Raw genomic sequence first — 17637 nt, 5'->3', positions numbered from 1 at the left:
TTAAGTTCAAAAGTTTTTGACTGGTGGCTCCAGAGAGAGCTTATCGCTCTATCTCTTGGGAGAATCTTTATCACAGTTTGCCCTAACTTGTATTCTGTAGTTATTAGAAGCAATATTTTCGGGAAAACTAAACCACATTCATACTTAAATTCTCATCATTTAGATTCTTTACAGATTCTGGATCCACTGTCTGAACATGTGATTCAAAATTTTTAAAGACCAGTTTGAGAATTCGTTTAAATTCTTGATTTAATTGAAATATATCATCTTGATGTTACGAAATAATTGTTTTTCTCATCACAGTTTGGTCAAAATTTGGATGCAATCTGCTAGAAAAATGTGTCATTTAATTTTTAAAAAAATCTTTAGCTTAACATGGAACATTTTGTTGTCTAATGATCAGATATAAATAAATTAAAGTGCTCAAAAAGCAAAAAAAAAAACAGCCGATCCCTATGTCAAAGAATACATCAAACAACTTTAATCTGTCGGTAAACATGCTCCGACAATTCTGTACCAATTGATTAACCCTAGATATGGTTAAATGTGTGTCACTTCCAGTCCAGTAGATGATATTTGTTCCATCTTCCTGCCTCTCTCGACAGAATTCGGAAGGAGCTATCCAATTTTCAACTGCTGTCGAAGTTTAACAATCGATTGGAAAAGTTCAATTAAAGCGTTTTGATTTTTTTTTTTATTTGAAGGGAACAAGTTGAACCCATGTTCAACCAATTTGTGTATTTTTTTATTGAGAAAATTTAAGAAAACTGTAAGAATCTATGAAATCTTCTGAGAAAACAATTGAAATTACAGGTTCATTCTTTTTTAATTAGAAGATCAAATTCACATTTTATTTCGAAACCGTTTGGAAACAATCAATTGTGGGACGTTTTTCAAACAATCGGTAAGCTGTACCTTGAAGTTTTCCGAGTTTAACGTATACGGAAAAAGAACGTTTATTAACGAAACGATTTTTCATTATTAAAGTTTTCTAAATTTTATGAACGATGATCAGCAACATCAGATGCTGCCGATTTTTTATGCACCTATTTCAGAAGTATATCAAGTATGATTTTTAAGGTCGCCATGGAAGAGGAAAGACGACTGTTTTACGGATTTTTTTTATAAGATTTCGAGGCTTTTTTTGTATTCTGCTGTTAATATATAACAGGCAAAATTTCGCCGATAAACAACCAACTTTATGATCAAAGTGAATCAATTGATCAGACATTCTAATGTTTATGGGAATTATTCTCAGTTTGTTGGCTTAGTTTCTCAAAAACTACAGCTTAGCTCCGTACATGCTTCCGAAACTTTTCGAAGACTTTATGCTTTTCAGTAGCCTGTCAAAAATTTTCACAGTTTATCCATGCAAATCCTCCTAATGGTTAGCCCCGTTATGACTTCTATGATGTAGGAAACAGCGAGCGAGGCAAGACCAGGGAATTGTAGCAAGTTAAAGTTTCGGAGGATTAAAAGCATCATCGTTGAATTCGCACTTGTTTTGTTATGAATGAAAGCTTCCAAGAATGTTTTTTTATTCCAACATATGTTAATGAAGTTTAAAGCATGTAGAGCAAGTTTTGTATTTTCAGTGGTGAGCTCTTTAGATACAATCTTTGATATTGGATTTAATCCCTCGCCGAGAGAACTTTACATATCAAAATAGCTAAGATAGTATCAGATTGAAGTTATTCACTGTTATGTCACGCGAGGTGGAAAGCTGGTCTGGAAAACAGCCAATTTAAGAACCACACATTCCTCAGAGGAAAAAACGGGAAAAATGTAAAAAAAAACTTTTCTACCTTCTTCCATTGAAGCTAGCTCAGTTGCTATAGGACACATCGTCCTTATCGTCTGTTTCTTTTTTGTTGCCTGCTGGCAGGAGCAGGCAAAATGGAAAATAGCTGATTGGTTTACTCACGTATCTGGTAAGTTTCAACTCTCCACATGAAAGAGTTTTCACTAAACCGACCCAGCTTCTCGATAGCGAAGCATATCTGTTCCCCTTTTTTCCACCTGCAAAATGTTCATCTTATCACGAACACAAGTTTGCACGAGTTGCAGTTGAATGTTTCATATTTTCAATTTATTCCCGGCATGTTTTGCTATCGTTATCGCACAGCAATCTGCAGACATTGCCGCACAAATAGTCTGTTTTCCCCCGAAAACATAAAAAAAGGAAAACCGGATCCGGTTCCCTTAGGATTCAATTCCTCAACTTACCTCAACCGGTGGTGGGGCACTTCTATATGAAGGAACTATCTTAAACGTAACGGAGCCGCGTGCCTCCCGCAGCATGCGCTGTAATTGACTGACCGTCTGGTGCTGGACCGGTTGCCCGTTGATCTCCCGGATTTCGTCCCCGACGTGCAGGGTCGCCTGCCGGTGGATCATGCCGCCGTGCATGATCCGGGCCACGATGCAGCGCCCGTCCTCGGTCATTTTGAGTGTAATGCCCTGGTTAGGAAGGAAGAAAGGAAGGGGAAACAGATTAACATTTTGAGATTTCTTTAACCCTGCCCTTTTTGCAGCATTTTTGTCATCTAACTTTTCTGAAAATTACTGTCCAGGTGTTTCTAATCCATGCAGGCCTTCTTTATTGCAAAACAAAGTTGACGTCTTTTACGCCATTACTAAACCGTCAGTTAAATGGATTTCCAAAGCAATCATTTTATAGGTTCATCCCTTAATATAAATCCATTTATACTGAAAAGAATCTGTTGAAAAATTCCCTAAAATTAGAGGTGACTTTCAAGCGCTTTGAAGCATGAAAATTTGAAACGAAATTTGTAGAAATATTCTTTTAAAAAATCGTAGGTAAGATGATACATCAACTACAAAACAATACACTAAATAACACTATACAAGAAAGAAAACTTTGACTCGTTTGGTTAGTTGGCCAACTTATCTCGATAATGTGTAAAATTTCACTCACTAATATGTAAAACGATTTGTTAGTGTAGAGGAAGTGCAAATGTTCAACTTTTCTCTCTTACATAAAATGTAATACTTATTTCTTCTTCTGGAAACTGTTGTTTATGTTTATGTTTTTATCGTTTCACTAAAAAAAACTGAACTGATTTTTACATGCCACAAAAGTGTGTTTTTGTTTTGCTTAATTTAGCTACAGAAAGGAGACTTTAGATTCGCTTTTTTTGATGAAAAATTAGTTTTCGGGGCTGATATTCAAGAGAAAGTGGATTTTTTTGTAAGAATTTTTAAATACACACTGAAAGTGTTGAAAATTATATCCATTCCTCTCAGTTCACTGTGAATAGAAAAAAAACTGTCCGTACAGCACTATTTTCAACACCAAAACTTTCAAATCTAATGTTCTGAGTTCGTCATGGTACATATTTGTTCCTGAAAACAATCAAATTTTCGAAGGTGATGGAAAGTTTTAAAAAACATAGGATATCATAGCAAAAAAAAAAAAACAAATAAGCTGTTAATGTCATGAATTTTTCTAAAAAGATACAACGGACCACCGACGAGACTTGAACCCAAAATTTTGGATTCAGTTCAATTTTACAAAAATAGCCAGATAATCTTTTTTTAAGATTTGCAAAAAAAATATATGAGCAACATTACAAGTTCTCGCTCATATTTGTTCCTAAGAGCTTTAAATCTTAAATTTTGTTAAAATTTTGTTTGTTGTGTTAAGATTTCTTCAAAAACATATGGGGATTTTTTTTTATTATCTGACAATTTGCGCCGGGGGTCTTCGGATTTTCTCCAAAATTTAAAATTTTCTTCGTTTCAGCACCATTAAAAAACATGTATTTTTGCAGATTTCTAAAACTTTTATTTTTCGAGTTAGCTAACGTTTAAGTTTTTTTGAAAAAAAATTACCTTCTTTTCAAACGCCCATAACTTTGTCAATTTTCAACGTAGAATATAAAAAAACACATCAAAACGCATTAGAATTTTACCAGCTATTCAAATAATGTAACCAAAAAAAAATTATATATTAATTTTTGGTATAAAATCAAGTAAATATGTTAAAAATAACGTCAAAAAGTACCGTCTGCACCACCAAAATTTTTGAAACATATTTCATTTTATAGTCCTATAATTTTCACAACTTTTATCTGAAGACACCAAAATGGGTTAAAAACTCCTTGAAGAGTTTTAATTATTAAAGCTTTAGAAATCTGCAAAAATACATGTTTTTTAATGGTGCTCAAACGAACAAAATTTTAAATCTTGGAGAAAATCCGAAGACCCCCGGCGCAAACCCGTCAGATAATAAAAAAATATCCCCATATGCAAACTTCAAATATTTTGATAAAATGGATTTTCAATCAAAAATTTTGGTAAAAGTCTTAAATTTCGAAAAATATTAGAAATTGACATTTTAAATTATCTAAAGTAAGCCTCTAAATTAACTGGCTACAGTGCAACAAAATAACAAGAGCACAGTAATAAGCAAAGTAACGATTAAAATATTCAACAATATATTCCCCCTCTCTAAAGTACAAAACATTGGACACGTATGGGTGTGATTTGAGAAGAAATTGTCTTTACAACACCGAGTTTCCAGTTTAAAAGAGCTCGAAAAAAAGGTTCTCTAGACCCCCCGATCGATTTTTTCCATGAATAGTGTGTTGGTTATGAGAGAGTTTCCTCTTTTGTGTGGTAAATTATCAGAGATGCCGATCTTATTTTTTAAATGTAAGAAAAAACAACACACGGCGTACTATCCAGCTATCTAGCTATCAAGCTATCAAGCTCTTTAACTATCAAGCTATCTTGCTCTCTTGCTGTTTATCAAGCTATCTAGATTTCTTGCTATCAAGCTATCTAGCTTCCTAGCTATCAAGTTATCTCGCTATCTAACTATTTAGCCTTCTAGCTATCAAGTTATCAAGCTATCTAGCTATCTAACATTCTAGCTTTCTTGCTATCAAGTTGTCTAGCAATCTAGCTATCTAGCTATTAATCTATCTGACTATTAAGCCACCTAGCTATTAAGCTATCTAGCAATTAAGCTATCAAGCTATCTAGCAATCTAGCTATCAAGCTACCTAGCAAACTAGTTATCTTGTTTTCTAGCTATCTAGCTATCTAGTAATCTAGCTATTAAGCAATCTAGTAATCTAGCTATTTAGCAATCTAGCTATTTAGCTTTCTAGCTTTCTACCTATTGTAGCATCCAGAAACACAACTCGACAACTCGACATCAATTCAAAAACTGACAATATTCGCGCAACGCGAATTCTTCGTCCGACGTTCAGGTAGAGAATTTTTTGCTCCATGCTCTCTCAACAGCATATGCAAATGCTATTTATCAATCTTTCTAGCTATCTAGCTACATAGCAATCCAGCTATTTAGCTATACAGCTATTTAGCGATCAAGCTTTCTAGCTTTCATGCTATCAAGTTGTCTTGCAATCTAGCTATCTAGTTATCTAGCTATCCAGCTATTAATCTATCTGACCACTAAGCCATCTAGCTTTCAAAAGCTATCCAGCTATCAAGCAATCAAGCTATCTAGTTGTCTAGCAATCTAGCTATCTAGCTATCTGGATATCTAGCTATCAAGCTATCCAGCTATCAAGATATCTAGCATTCTAGCTATCTAGCTATTAAGCAATCAAGCTATCAGGCTACCTATTTATTTAGCTTTCTACACAGTTAAAAAAATCTACGTAGAATTACATGCAACTGCATGGGTAGAAGGGAATCGCGTTATTACATGTGCCAATACTGTTCGTTACATGTAAATTCCCAGTCCCATTGATATTGATTGTTTACTGTAGATTTATATGCTAAACCTTGTTTTATTGATGTTTTGTTTTAAGGAGTGTTTGAAATTAATTAATAAATCAGCGATAATCATTAATAAAGAACCTTTATTCAGTTTGTTTGCACACACTTCAATGATCATTTCGACTTGACACAAACGCCTGTCGGTGCTTTTCAATTCCCCCAGCGACGGAAACGACGTCAGGTGCCGAAGAAAATTGAATCCATTGTATAGTGATTTTCTGCAACATAACAAATTCACAATTAATAAAAGTTGTTGTAACATCCACATTTCCACACACATACCTTCTTAAATGGAATTATTAAGTTTTTCAAGAACGTTGCTGGCTGAAAATCTTGTACGCATCACCTCCAATTCGAACAGAAGCAAACAGCACTCGAACAGGTACAAAAAAGAACGGACGAACGTTGCCAACGCTGAGATTTACATGAAATTGCAAGAGAATTTCTTCGCAGTCGTCAAGATGCTATAGTCTTTTTCATATTCTGTCGGTGACGATGCGAAAATGTGTAAAGTAAATTTACATTTTTCTTTCTGTGTAGCTATCAAGTTATCCAGCTTTCTAGCTCTCAAATTTTCTAGCTATCAAGTTATCGAGCTATCTAGAAATTTAGCTATCTAGTTTTTTTGCAATCTAGCTATCTAGATATCTAGCTATCCAACTATCAAGCTATCCAGCTATCAAGCTATCCAGCTATCTAGCATTCTAGCTGTTTAGCAGTCAAGCTATCAGGCTACCTATCTATCTAGCTTTCTAGCTATCAAGTTATCTATAAATCTAGCTATCTAGCTATTAAGCTATCTAACTATGAAGCTATGTTGCAATTACACTATCAAGCTATCAAGCTCTCAAGCTATCTAGCTATCTAGCAATTTAGCTATTTCGATATCTAGATATCTAGCTGTCTAGATATCAAGCTATTAAGATATCTAGCTTTCAAGCTTTCTAGCTATTAAACTATCCAGAATGAGAGCTATCAAGCTAGCTGCATATCTAGCTTTCTAGCTAAAAAGCTATCTAGCTTCCTAGCTGTCATGTTATCTAGCTGTCTACTTATTTAGCGTTCTAGATATCAAGTTATCAAGCTCTCTTGCTTTCAAGCGTTCTAGCTATCAACCTATCTAGCTATCAAGGTACCAAGCTATCTTGCTCTCTAGCTATTTATCAAGCTATCTAACTAACTTGCTTCCTAGCTTTTAAGCTATCTAGCTATTTAGAAATCTAGCTATCTTCCTTTCCAGCTTTTTGGCTTGCAAGTTATCTAGCAATCTAGCTATCTAGCTACAAAGCAATCTAGCTATCTAGCTCTATAGCTATCTAGATGTCTAGCTATCTTATTATTAAGCTATCTAGCTATTTAGCTTTCTAGTAGTATAGTTTTCTAGTTATCTAGCTAATCAGCTATCAAGCTATCAAGCTATCTAGCTATTTTGCTATCTTGTTTTCTAGCTATCTAGCTATGTAGCAATCTAGCTACCTAGCCATCTAGCTTTCTAGTTAACAAGCTATCTAGCTATCTAGCTTTTAAGCATTCTAGCTTCGGGTTACCATATCCCGTAACAGCAAAAACAGGACATTTAGATCATTTATCTAAAAAGTCAGGAGAAACGTTAAACAGGAGAACACCGCTTATCTGTTTTCTGAGCTCCCGCTTTATCCCAGCAATCAAGCGTGCACAAGATCCATATGTTTACCGAGCTTTGCCCCCGGATCGTATGCCAAAGGATGTACACACAGTAAAACTCCGATTACCTGAGGTAGTCGGTTGAGGGACCACCTCGGATTGAACGAAATAAATTGACGAACCCTATCATTTTGCTCTAGTGTTGCATATAACTCAGTTGGATTAAATTCTTCTGTTTTATCGACGGTTCTCGAAAGCTAAAACTTTAAATTAGCAAAATACGTCAATTAAATAGCTTAAAACATATCGCGATGATAAAACACATTTTAACATCGATTTTGTGTAAAAATGGGTGCTTGGATAACGCAGAAGCTCAGAATATCGGGGTTCTACAGTACATATTTCGTTTTATCTGAGATGGCACCCAGATATTTCTAATCAATGAAATACAAACCAATGTCTAGGAGGCAATACGTTTGAATTTCCTTTTAAAATACTTTAAATTTCTGTTTGCATACTCAAAAGTGCTTAGAACGCTCTCTGTTAATAACGACGGCTAAAAATGCATGTAAGCTGTATTCCTTTCGTAGTTTTTATACAAAATGTGAAATAACTTCATAAAATGGAAGAAATGCATTGGTTTTTTTTTTATCAATTTTCTTTCAACAAAAAAGAGTACATTCCGAAAAGTTTTAGAAAAAGAACATTCATTAGCATCCTTTTGAGCATCATGTTTTTCAAACTTAAATAATTATGTTATTTTGTTCGATCAATCCCCAATAAAACTGCTTTTTGGTACTTTGAAATCAACCCTTGTAGGTTTGTTCCGAGCAATGAAGTGCTACGGCACAATTAATTTAGGTACAAGCCTTTCTGAAATTTCAAATCAAAGAATAGACTTGTAAGGTGTATTATAATTATCGCTTCTTCCTATAAACCACCCAATAATACCAGAGCTTGTTTTATATAGGTCCATAAACAATGTTCATTCCAGAACGGTGTCAAAAGCTTCTGATACGGAGGGCATCAGTATATTAAATTAATAGGATTAAAGCAACCTGACAGCAAATACCTATTTCCTGTTTTGGGGGGTGACCATATGCTAAAATATTTCACCAAATGCCTGAACCCTTTGCGAAAATTCTCATCCAGGCCGGTACCGGGTTCCACTATTTGCATGGTTAAATCCATATTTAGCTAGTAAATGCATACATATGTAGCAGCCGGTTCGTTTTCGCTTCATGGAAGAGATCGGGAGCATTACTAACGATGCTGAAAACACATGTCAAGCGTACATATTTTCGACGGTAGGAGAACCAGTTCCTGTTGTAATTTGCCACTTTTAGGTAAGGAGTGCCGTAGTTGCTGCCGCTACCCTTCCGGAACATGGCGGAAAATGTAAAACATTTGTCTTCTGTGTGTTGTTGCAATGTTGCGCGCTAGGGACCCGACAAAGAGCCCCTTGTATTGAACGGAACCGGAAGTAACCCGAACCGGTCTAGATACTGTGTTATTTTGTTCACCCTGGCAAACATGATGTCGACTTACCATCGGTTCGTCGGTATTCTTCTGGAACTGAACGAGCCGGACCCGGGTGACGTGCTGCAGATCGGCGGCGTCTCCGTTGTCGATTTCGTCGTTGCCTCCATTTAGGTAGGGTGCAATCGGTGGTGGTGTTACTCGTAGCGCTTCCTCGCCGTATACTTCTCTAGCTACCACGTCATGCGTGTGCAATAGAGCCTGTGAATGGATGGACAAAATATGGACACAGTTAGTGGCGTTAGTCACCGTGTTTTTTTTTGTACGAGATACCCAAGCAACCAAAAGTCACAAATTTACTTGAATGAAGGCTTTGAAAGTTACATATTGGCTGACAAAGAGAATCAACTGCCCAATTCCCTTGAGTGAACTTTATGTACTCATTAATGAACTTTAAAGTTGCAATAGTGATTAATATGTACGTTGTATGTGACCTTTTTTAGCTCAATTCCCATGAGTGAACTATATGTACTTAATGAACTTGAATGTTGAAATAGTGATTTATATGTACGTTTTAAGGGACTTAAGTCACATAAAGGGCACAAAAGTGCTCAAAAGTGAAGTTAACTATCTGTACTCATTAACGAACTTGAAAGTTGCAAAAGTGCATTATATGTACGTTGTAAGGGACTTAAGTCACATAAAGGGCACAAAAGTGCTCCAAACGGGAATTACTAAGTCACAAAAAGTGCATTGAGGTGCTTTCAAAATCACATCACCACTTCGCAGTTTCAGGTCACCACTTCTAAGTTTCAAGTAGAACAACATCTAGGCGTTGAGATAATATGCGTAAATTTTAATTTTCATTAAAACTGAAATTGAGCCTTTGATTTATGTGTACGTTGACCAAGGATAGGTTCCATTAGGATCACTTCAATACTCTACGTAGCAGATTAAATGCACAACTTACAGGAAGAATCGTTGTATTTTTTTTTCAACCGTAAAATGAGGCAACTAACAACGAAAGCTGCTCAACGGAAGCAATCGGCAACTACAGCCATCCTAGCCGGATTGCATTTAAAATACAATTTTTCAAACGTTACCGTCTGCCAGGATGCCCATTCAGATGCAGAAGCATTATCGTGCCAGCATATAATCTGCCTTTGAGTTGGTAGTAGATATGTTTTTTTTATTATTGCCTTCTAGTTAACAGTAAACAGCTCCAGTTGGCTGCAGTTGTTGCCTTTACTGGATGGTTAAATTCATATTATTTCACATTATGGCTCGGTACTCTCGAGCCACCCGAGAACGGGCTTACAGCATGCATGGCAGGGTAATTGTGTTGCACTTGAAATAAATTTTTCTCGTTGTATTGTTTCAATAAGGAAACGGATTAAAGGATTACTTTTCCTGTCTCATAACAGCAGCAATTCTGGAGGGTTCTGTAAGAACGGTTGGAGGGTTCTGTTGATATAAAAACATAGGATTGTTTCAAATGGTAATCCGATTGGTACAAAAGAAGTGCAAAAGTCAATAACCATAACCAAGGGACTGGAATCTGATGGTAAATTGGAAGGATTTTTTTGCAAGATTTGACTTTTGCAAGACACTTGACAATGTTGAGTTAAATGTTGGGAGGTCATACTCGAGCTAGTGCGCTACACGGCATACTCGTTCAGGAAGCCACTCCCGGCTATACAACTCCTCTTTAAGACTTCAAGCATAATCTTTCGTCTAACAACTTGGGAACCGATCTCTTCTCGGTAATGACTCGAGGGATATGCAAACACCCCTCTTTTTGACGACTCCAGTTCAGAGATGTTAAAATCGCGAGTCTACATATTCGCACTTTGCCCTTCTTTGCAGGACGATTTTATTTCGTTAAACTCAAACTGCAATGATGCTATCTATAGTTCATCTCGGAAAGCATCAGGAAGTAAGCTTCGGGTAAACTCGGCAGGAGTAAACCGCAATCGGGGAAAACATCAGCGAAGCGAACGTACAGTTCTGCGAATTCAAAATTCAAATCGTTTTCGTTCGGCAGCCGAACACATCAATCGGACAACGCATGGGGGCGTGGCTAAAAGTGATAGATACAAGGGAACCAGTGTTACCACATCAAAATCTGTACCGCTCATCGAAAAAATCTTTTTTATCTGTACCAAAAACTCAAAAATCTGTACCAAAATCTGTACCGAAGAAAACAAAGTTCTGCATTCAATGTGTTGATGTGTGAAGATAATGTTTCCTTATTTTTAATCTTAAAAAAGATAGATACTTTATTGCACATAGTACACTTTTTTAGTTGAACACTTTTTGTGAAACTTATTTAATCATTTTTATTTTCTCTCTTTAAAAAACTGACAAAAATATATTTTTCATAACAAACACTCCCTAATGTTCATGATGTTTATACAAATTTGTAACTTAAGTTTTATTAGATCGATTTTCGAGGGTCATATTTAAAACGACATTTTTCGCTCCGCCGTTTAATCTTAAAAAACTTTACGTTCTAAGGATAGAGTCCAATGTGTCAACACTCAGCCGATTACGAACTTTGGTTTTATTGGCATTTACTTACGAGAAAATGCTCTCAAGTACTGCTAATGAGTGGGGGATTATAATCAGATATTTAATTATTTGTAGCAAATTTGGAAATCTAATTGTTCCATCGTGTACTTCCCAGTAAGGAATTCCTATCGTCAGAATAATAAAGGCTAACTTTTGACTTATTTTCTATTAAGTTTTCAATGAACTGGATAAAAGCTAAATATAGAAATTTTTTTTCAGATTTTAAAAGTCAAAAATCTGTATAAATCTGTACCAAATTTTGAAAATCTGTCATCTGTACGTACAGATTCTGTACCAAAAATGAGCTCATAAATCTGTACCTGTCTAGATAAATCTGTACATGTGGCAACCTTAAGGGAACGGGAAACGAGCGAGAGAAGGGTGCGAGAAATGTTAACTCGGTCCGTCGGGCAACGATCGCTCGTGTGCATTCGTGTACGGTAAGCTTCGTTCTGTTGTTTCTTTGGTGTGATTTTATTCCTGCGAGGCATGGAAAACATCAATGCAGAACTGTTTTCTTTGTTTTGTGTGCAATCACGTTATGATTGGAACGAAGATAAAATCAAACTGCACACAACAAGTTAAACTCGGAAAAAATCAGCCGAATGATTCTTTCCGAAGCGAGTTTACACACCGCTGCTCCAGTTGTGATTTCTCCTTTGTTGACTTGAGATCTGACCTTATCTCGTCATCTTTGGACACGGTTTAGAGATGGAACAGATAGAATTAGGAAAGGGGATCGTTGCCATAATGGCGAATGATTGTAGCAATTTTGGAATTATAATGCACGGCTATCGTTACTGTAGCTAGTTGGACCTTGTTATATGACTTCATATGAATATGGCCTAGTGGTTCACTGAGGATACTTCGCTATTTCTTTGTATTTTTTCGGATGGTGACACCGAACTTCAGAGGTACCTCCAAATTCAGCCTGGGGTACTTCAGCTGTGTTTATGAAGAAACTGCTGTTCGACGGACGGAGAGAATCCTGGAAGATAAAGTTGAAGCTTCATCATCTGGACAGATTTGAAGCTACCCCACACCCGCATCGGGACGCCACCGGAATTGGGTGGACTGGATCCCGTTGACGCAAAAAGAGAAATCTTCAAGAACCAAAAGATTCAAGAGGTCAATGGAGCTGGAAGTTGCTGCGATGGACAAGCCAATGACCATCAAAAATGATGTCCTAAAAAAATTCGTAGGATTCATCTTCATACATTACAGCACTGTCATCCTTTGCGACTCCAAGCTGGGGAAAGGGATAAGTTAGTCCTGATCATACGGAAGATGAACGATGACCAGCCTAAGCAGGGTGTATCCAATTGCTAAAGAGATATTCTAGTGGTGCAGGTAAAATTGTTTTTTTTTCTTATTAGGTGGTAATCCCAGGTGGTAAATCCCTGTTTATGGACTGCAACCCAAGGCACCGTGCTTCCGCCAGTTTGCTACTCTGGGTTCATAAGTACAATGGGCAGAATGATGATATACTGTAGCATTATAACTAAATATTTGTGCTTGTTTAATTCTGAGCGTCTAGTGATTGGGTTAATTCGATCCAAAATGCAGTGTTAAGAGCTAAGAGTGTGGAATGTCAAACACGCACAAACAAAAAAGGAAACAAAAACAAAACAACATCGTCGCCGGAAAAGATGCTAAATTGTGCGTGAAAGTTTCGTTTCATCCGTTCATCCAAAATCTGTTGCCCGTAAAGGATCGGACCACTACCCTTCAGCTGATTGCAGGTTAGCGCTGCAGAAATTCTTGAGAAATAACGAATCAACGTTTGATTTTCTATAGGGCCGTAGTTTGGTATCTGGAATCGTTTTTTTTTGCGTGCCGATCAGCCGTCTCATGGCCTAGTAGAAACAGATCTAGTCGGAAGCAGACATCGGAGGTGCTCCAGGTCATTGTTATGCACCGTGGAGCAGTGAATCCAGAAAGGGCTGCCAGATTATGTGATACCTCAGGAAACCGAGCTGTGATACGAATGTTTGTGCGTTTTGGATGTTGTCTTTGTAAATTAAGGTCGGAAACGGGCCCGTGAGTAATAATGTTACGCTAGCTTAGGTTTTTAATATGTCGAAAGAGTGAATTGTGATTGTATCTACGAAGTTTTGGGTTTTGAGTGTTTGTGTTTTGGGTAAAAGTTAGCCGTGCAGCACACTCTGAAAGTCAGTGGTTTTCAACTTGTTTCAATACTCCTACCTCACCCGGGGCCGCAAACTTTAGTTTCAACCTCGAACTGTCGTAAAGCTATCCTTTATAGTGAAAGGACTATTCACACTAGTTCGCTTCAAAGCAAGCTCATAAACGAGACCGTTTTTAGCAATCTTCGCCATCATTATGACTCAAAACATCAAGTCTCTTCAAAAGCTCGAGAACCGACATCTCCTGGTAATGATTTCCCACACAAACCTCTCCTCCGACTGGTGGCCTGATCTATCTTCCAACCTCTCTAAATCCGAGCTCTCATCGCATTGACTCCAGGTTAAAGTACACACACAAACATTCCTCTCCTATGCCCGATCTCTTCTCTAAAGACTCGTGACTTAACCTCTAGTAACGATTCGAGGTAAACACGTACACCCCTTCTTCTGTTTACTCAGACCTGATCTCTTCTCTTGCGACTTGAGATTCGACCTCTTATTGTAAAGACTCGGTCTTGAACTCAGAATCCTCTCCTCGTGGAGATACGAGGCCTAACCCTTGTCTCACGACTCGAGTTCCGACTTCTTCTCAACAGGATTCGAGGCACGCCACCTTTTGCCCATCGTGTGCCGGTCGAAAGCAGATTATACTGAATTCCGGCTTGTCACAGCACACGCGCTGGGACTTAACTTAACAACGGTACGTCTCGGTGGTCGAGTGGTTAGCGTGGTAAGACAGTAATCGCTGATCCACTGATGGCATGGGTACGATTCCCATCTCGGTACTGGGTGTTAAATGTTAATCTTAAGTTGTCCACGTCATTTATTCAGTCTGTAAAGCCTAAATCGGCTAAGACGGTGTATGTCTTTTTTAACTTAACAATTCGGATGATTCCCAATGAATACGTCATCCTCCACCGACTCAAATGACTCGCTCGGCGTCGAGAGCCGCTCTTCACGCAACTGCTATCGTTAAAGGCCGCAATACTCAGATACTCCCCGATGGTGGAGCATCATGGTGGAGCATCCTACACGAACCTCCTCCACGAACACTCGGAATAAACAAATACGTTATAAAACTCTGGTATAAAGGGAGATACGGTCAAAATTTGTTCAAGGGAAAACGCGTGTAAATCGGTGAAATCGTTTATTTAAAAAATCAAATTAAATTTCTTTTTCAAGTTTAATTAGTATAAAATTCAGGAAAAATATTCAGTTAGGCTTCCGCTTTTCCAAATCCGAATTGCCGGGCCTTACGCTCAACCCCTGCCATCAGATTTTGTACAGCCACCTTGTCCACCTTCTTCGACGCAGAGAGCCAGTTTGCCTTGAGCTGCTGCTCGTCCTTAGCAGTTTTTTGGTCTTCTTAAGGTTCCGCTTGACATAGCCCAGTATTTCTCAATTGGGCGGAGCTCTGGTGTGTTGGGAGGGTTCTTGTCCTTGGAAACCACCTTTGTTGGCGGCGTACCAGTCCATGGCATTTTTACCGTAATGGCAAGATGCCAAATCCGGCCAAAACAGTACGGAACAACAGTGTTTCTTCAGGAAAGGCAGCAGACGTTTATTCAAACACTCTTTCACGTAAATTTCTTGGTTGACAGTCCCGGAAGCTATGAAAATGCTGCTTTTCAAGCCACAAGTGCAGATGGCTTGCCAAACCAGATATTTCTTCGCGAACTTTGACAGTTTCATGTGCTTGAAAATATCAGCTACCTTCCCCCTTCCTTTTGCCGTATAAAATTCCTTTGCCGGAAGCTGCTTGTAGTCGGCTTTGACGTAGGTTTCGTCGTCCAATAGTCCACGCAGTCAAACTTCGTCAGCATCGTCGTGTACAGCCACCAGGATCGCGCTTTGGCCGTCGTATTTTGTTTATCATCGCGATTTGGAGTCACTCCCTTCTTGTAAGTCGATAGACCAGCTCGTTTTTTGGCTCAATGAACGGTTGTAGACGATACACCCAGCTTATTTGCGGCATCTCGGAGAGAGAGGTTAGGGTTTCGCTTGAAACTACCGGCAACTCTCTTTGTCGTCTCAGGGGCTTCCGGTTTTCGATTTGCCCCCGATCCAGATTTCCTGGCTGACACTTTAATTACATTTGTAACGGTTGATTTGGCAACTTTTAGCGATTTTGCGAGCAAAATTTTGATACGCTGCCCTTCTTCCTTGGACGGCATTTTGACAACTGAAGAGTGAATTCCAAAATCAAAATAGGAGCAACATTCTACACACACACACACCTTCAAAATGAGGGGTGTTCAGGTTTTTTAAATGCAAAATTGAAAGAAATACGTCAAGTTGATATTGACCAAATTTTGACCATATCACCCTTTAGAACACTTGCACCGTCTTTTTCCGGATCCTCCTGTGGAAATCCGGATCGGATCGTCCTGATCTGCTGCTTGCAGATTGCTGCCGATTGCACCAGCAATGATAGCAATGATGATTGATGATAAGAAAAGCGGTACAAATGTTTATACATCATTACACTGTAAAGCAAGACTACCTAAACTGGTTAGCAGTTGCACTGAAGTATTGGCAGGGAAAAATGAGTAGATGCATCGGAATACTCATTTAGGAATGAGTAGTTTCCCGCTTAGTAAGTACTCGTGTAGAATAGTGGCATAATAGCTATCGCTAATAGAATGAAATACTATTAATTATAGTGACTTGATGAACAAACTTGTGATAAAGCTCAGTTGGTAAGTCAGTTGCTTCCTGAGCCGATGTCCGTGAGTTCGAGCCCAACAGTAAACATCGATCACAGTTGTACCGGATAAGTTTTTCAATAACTGTCCGCTAACTGCATCGTTGATATAAGTCGCGAATGACATAAAGATGTTAAAACGACTTTAATCGAAACAAAAAAAAAACAAACTTGAACAAACCACTTCAACAGAATGTTCATATTTCCAAAAGAGTCTGATGGTTACAAAAACGGTATGAAAGTGTTTCGAAAAATTATGTTGGATTCCCATAGATAAAGGCTTCAAGATCAATAATGTTAAATAGTCAAAAGATTCTTGAAATGGAGTAAAGCAGACTGATTAATTTAAAGGAACCCAAATTGAATAGTGAATAACTTATCGTTCAAACGTGGTGACATTTCATCTCAACCATTCCAACAAAACCTAAATGGAATGCTTAACAGTTTTCCTCTCCCAAGCGGCACTCAATTCGACTTACAGACGGTCACATCGGAGCGATTGCCGCAGCAAAATGGACCTTCTGGAGAAACTATTTCGGTATTAAAAATATTTGCTTCGCTCCGGTTCAAGCAGCAAAAGCAAATTTCTGAAACAAAGCCAGGACCGTTGCACTTCGATGGGTTTCTGCAGTCGATTTGCTTTATGCTCAACAAAACTATGTGGGAAGCATAGATCGCTATCGCTCTTTTTTTTCTGCGTACATTCGGATGAAAATTTTAGTTTTCATTGCATTTGTATGGAAATTTTCTTCAGTCTTTGAACGGTTTTTGCTAGGTTTTATTGTATAATCCCTAGGGACAAGAAGGTCTGATTGTAAAAGCTGATACCAAACAGAAACCGCACCCACACTTTGAAAAGTAATATTTATTATGTCTCTGGCAAACGAACGTGTTTTGGCTCGTTACGAAGGGTGGGGCGCGTTATAACTACTAAAATTCGTTTTAAATCCTTCGAGTGTTCCAACTGTTGCCGGCAATAAGGCTCGATTTTGGCTCTCATTTGAGCCACCCTTCCGAGGTGCTACGTGGTGCTACCATTAAAGCATTTCCATGGTTCGGTTTGGCCAATCTTTGGAACGAAAATGTCATTTTTCAATTCAGCACCCTGTTTTTCATTTGTTTTTCACTGCCCGGTTTTTCTCCTGAAATTACAAACGACGGGTTTTTTTTTCTTCTCTAGCATATACGTCGGAAACCTCCAGACAAGATGTCGACGACTTTTGGCACCTTCTGTTGGAGCCATTTTCTTTCAGCCAAATAAATGCGGCAACCTACGGGTAAATTCACCGGGTGCCGTTTGGAAGAGATTGCGAAAAACAAACCAAATCTTTTGGAATG

At 38.1% G+C, this 17637-nt stretch overlaps 1 protein-coding gene across 8 annotated transcripts in view; it reads right to left on the bottom strand.

Annotated features, from left to right (window-relative positions):
• LOC129740721 (peripheral plasma membrane protein CASK) overlaps positions 1–17637 on the bottom strand; it is a 214080-nt gene that overhangs the window by 54722 nt on the left and 141721 nt on the right. For all 8 annotated transcript variants that reach the window (XM_055732491.1, XM_055732492.1, XM_055732497.1 and 5 more), the window contains exons 2-3: positions 8947–9138; positions 2227–2460 (exon numbers count right to left, since the gene is read on the bottom strand). In XM_055732491.1, the coding sequence (XP_055588466.1) occupies positions 2227–2460; positions 8947–9138 (426 nt within the window). The remainder of the gene's footprint in view (positions 1–2226; positions 2461–8946; positions 9139–17637) is intronic.

This window comes from Uranotaenia lowii, chromosome 1, assembly GCF_029784155.1.
Source record: "Uranotaenia lowii strain MFRU-FL chromosome 1, ASM2978415v1, whole genome shotgun sequence".
Classification (NCBI taxonomy): domain Eukaryota; kingdom Metazoa; phylum Arthropoda; class Insecta; order Diptera; family Culicidae; genus Uranotaenia; species Uranotaenia lowii.
This window is presented reverse-complemented; position numbering and strand designations above follow the sequence as displayed.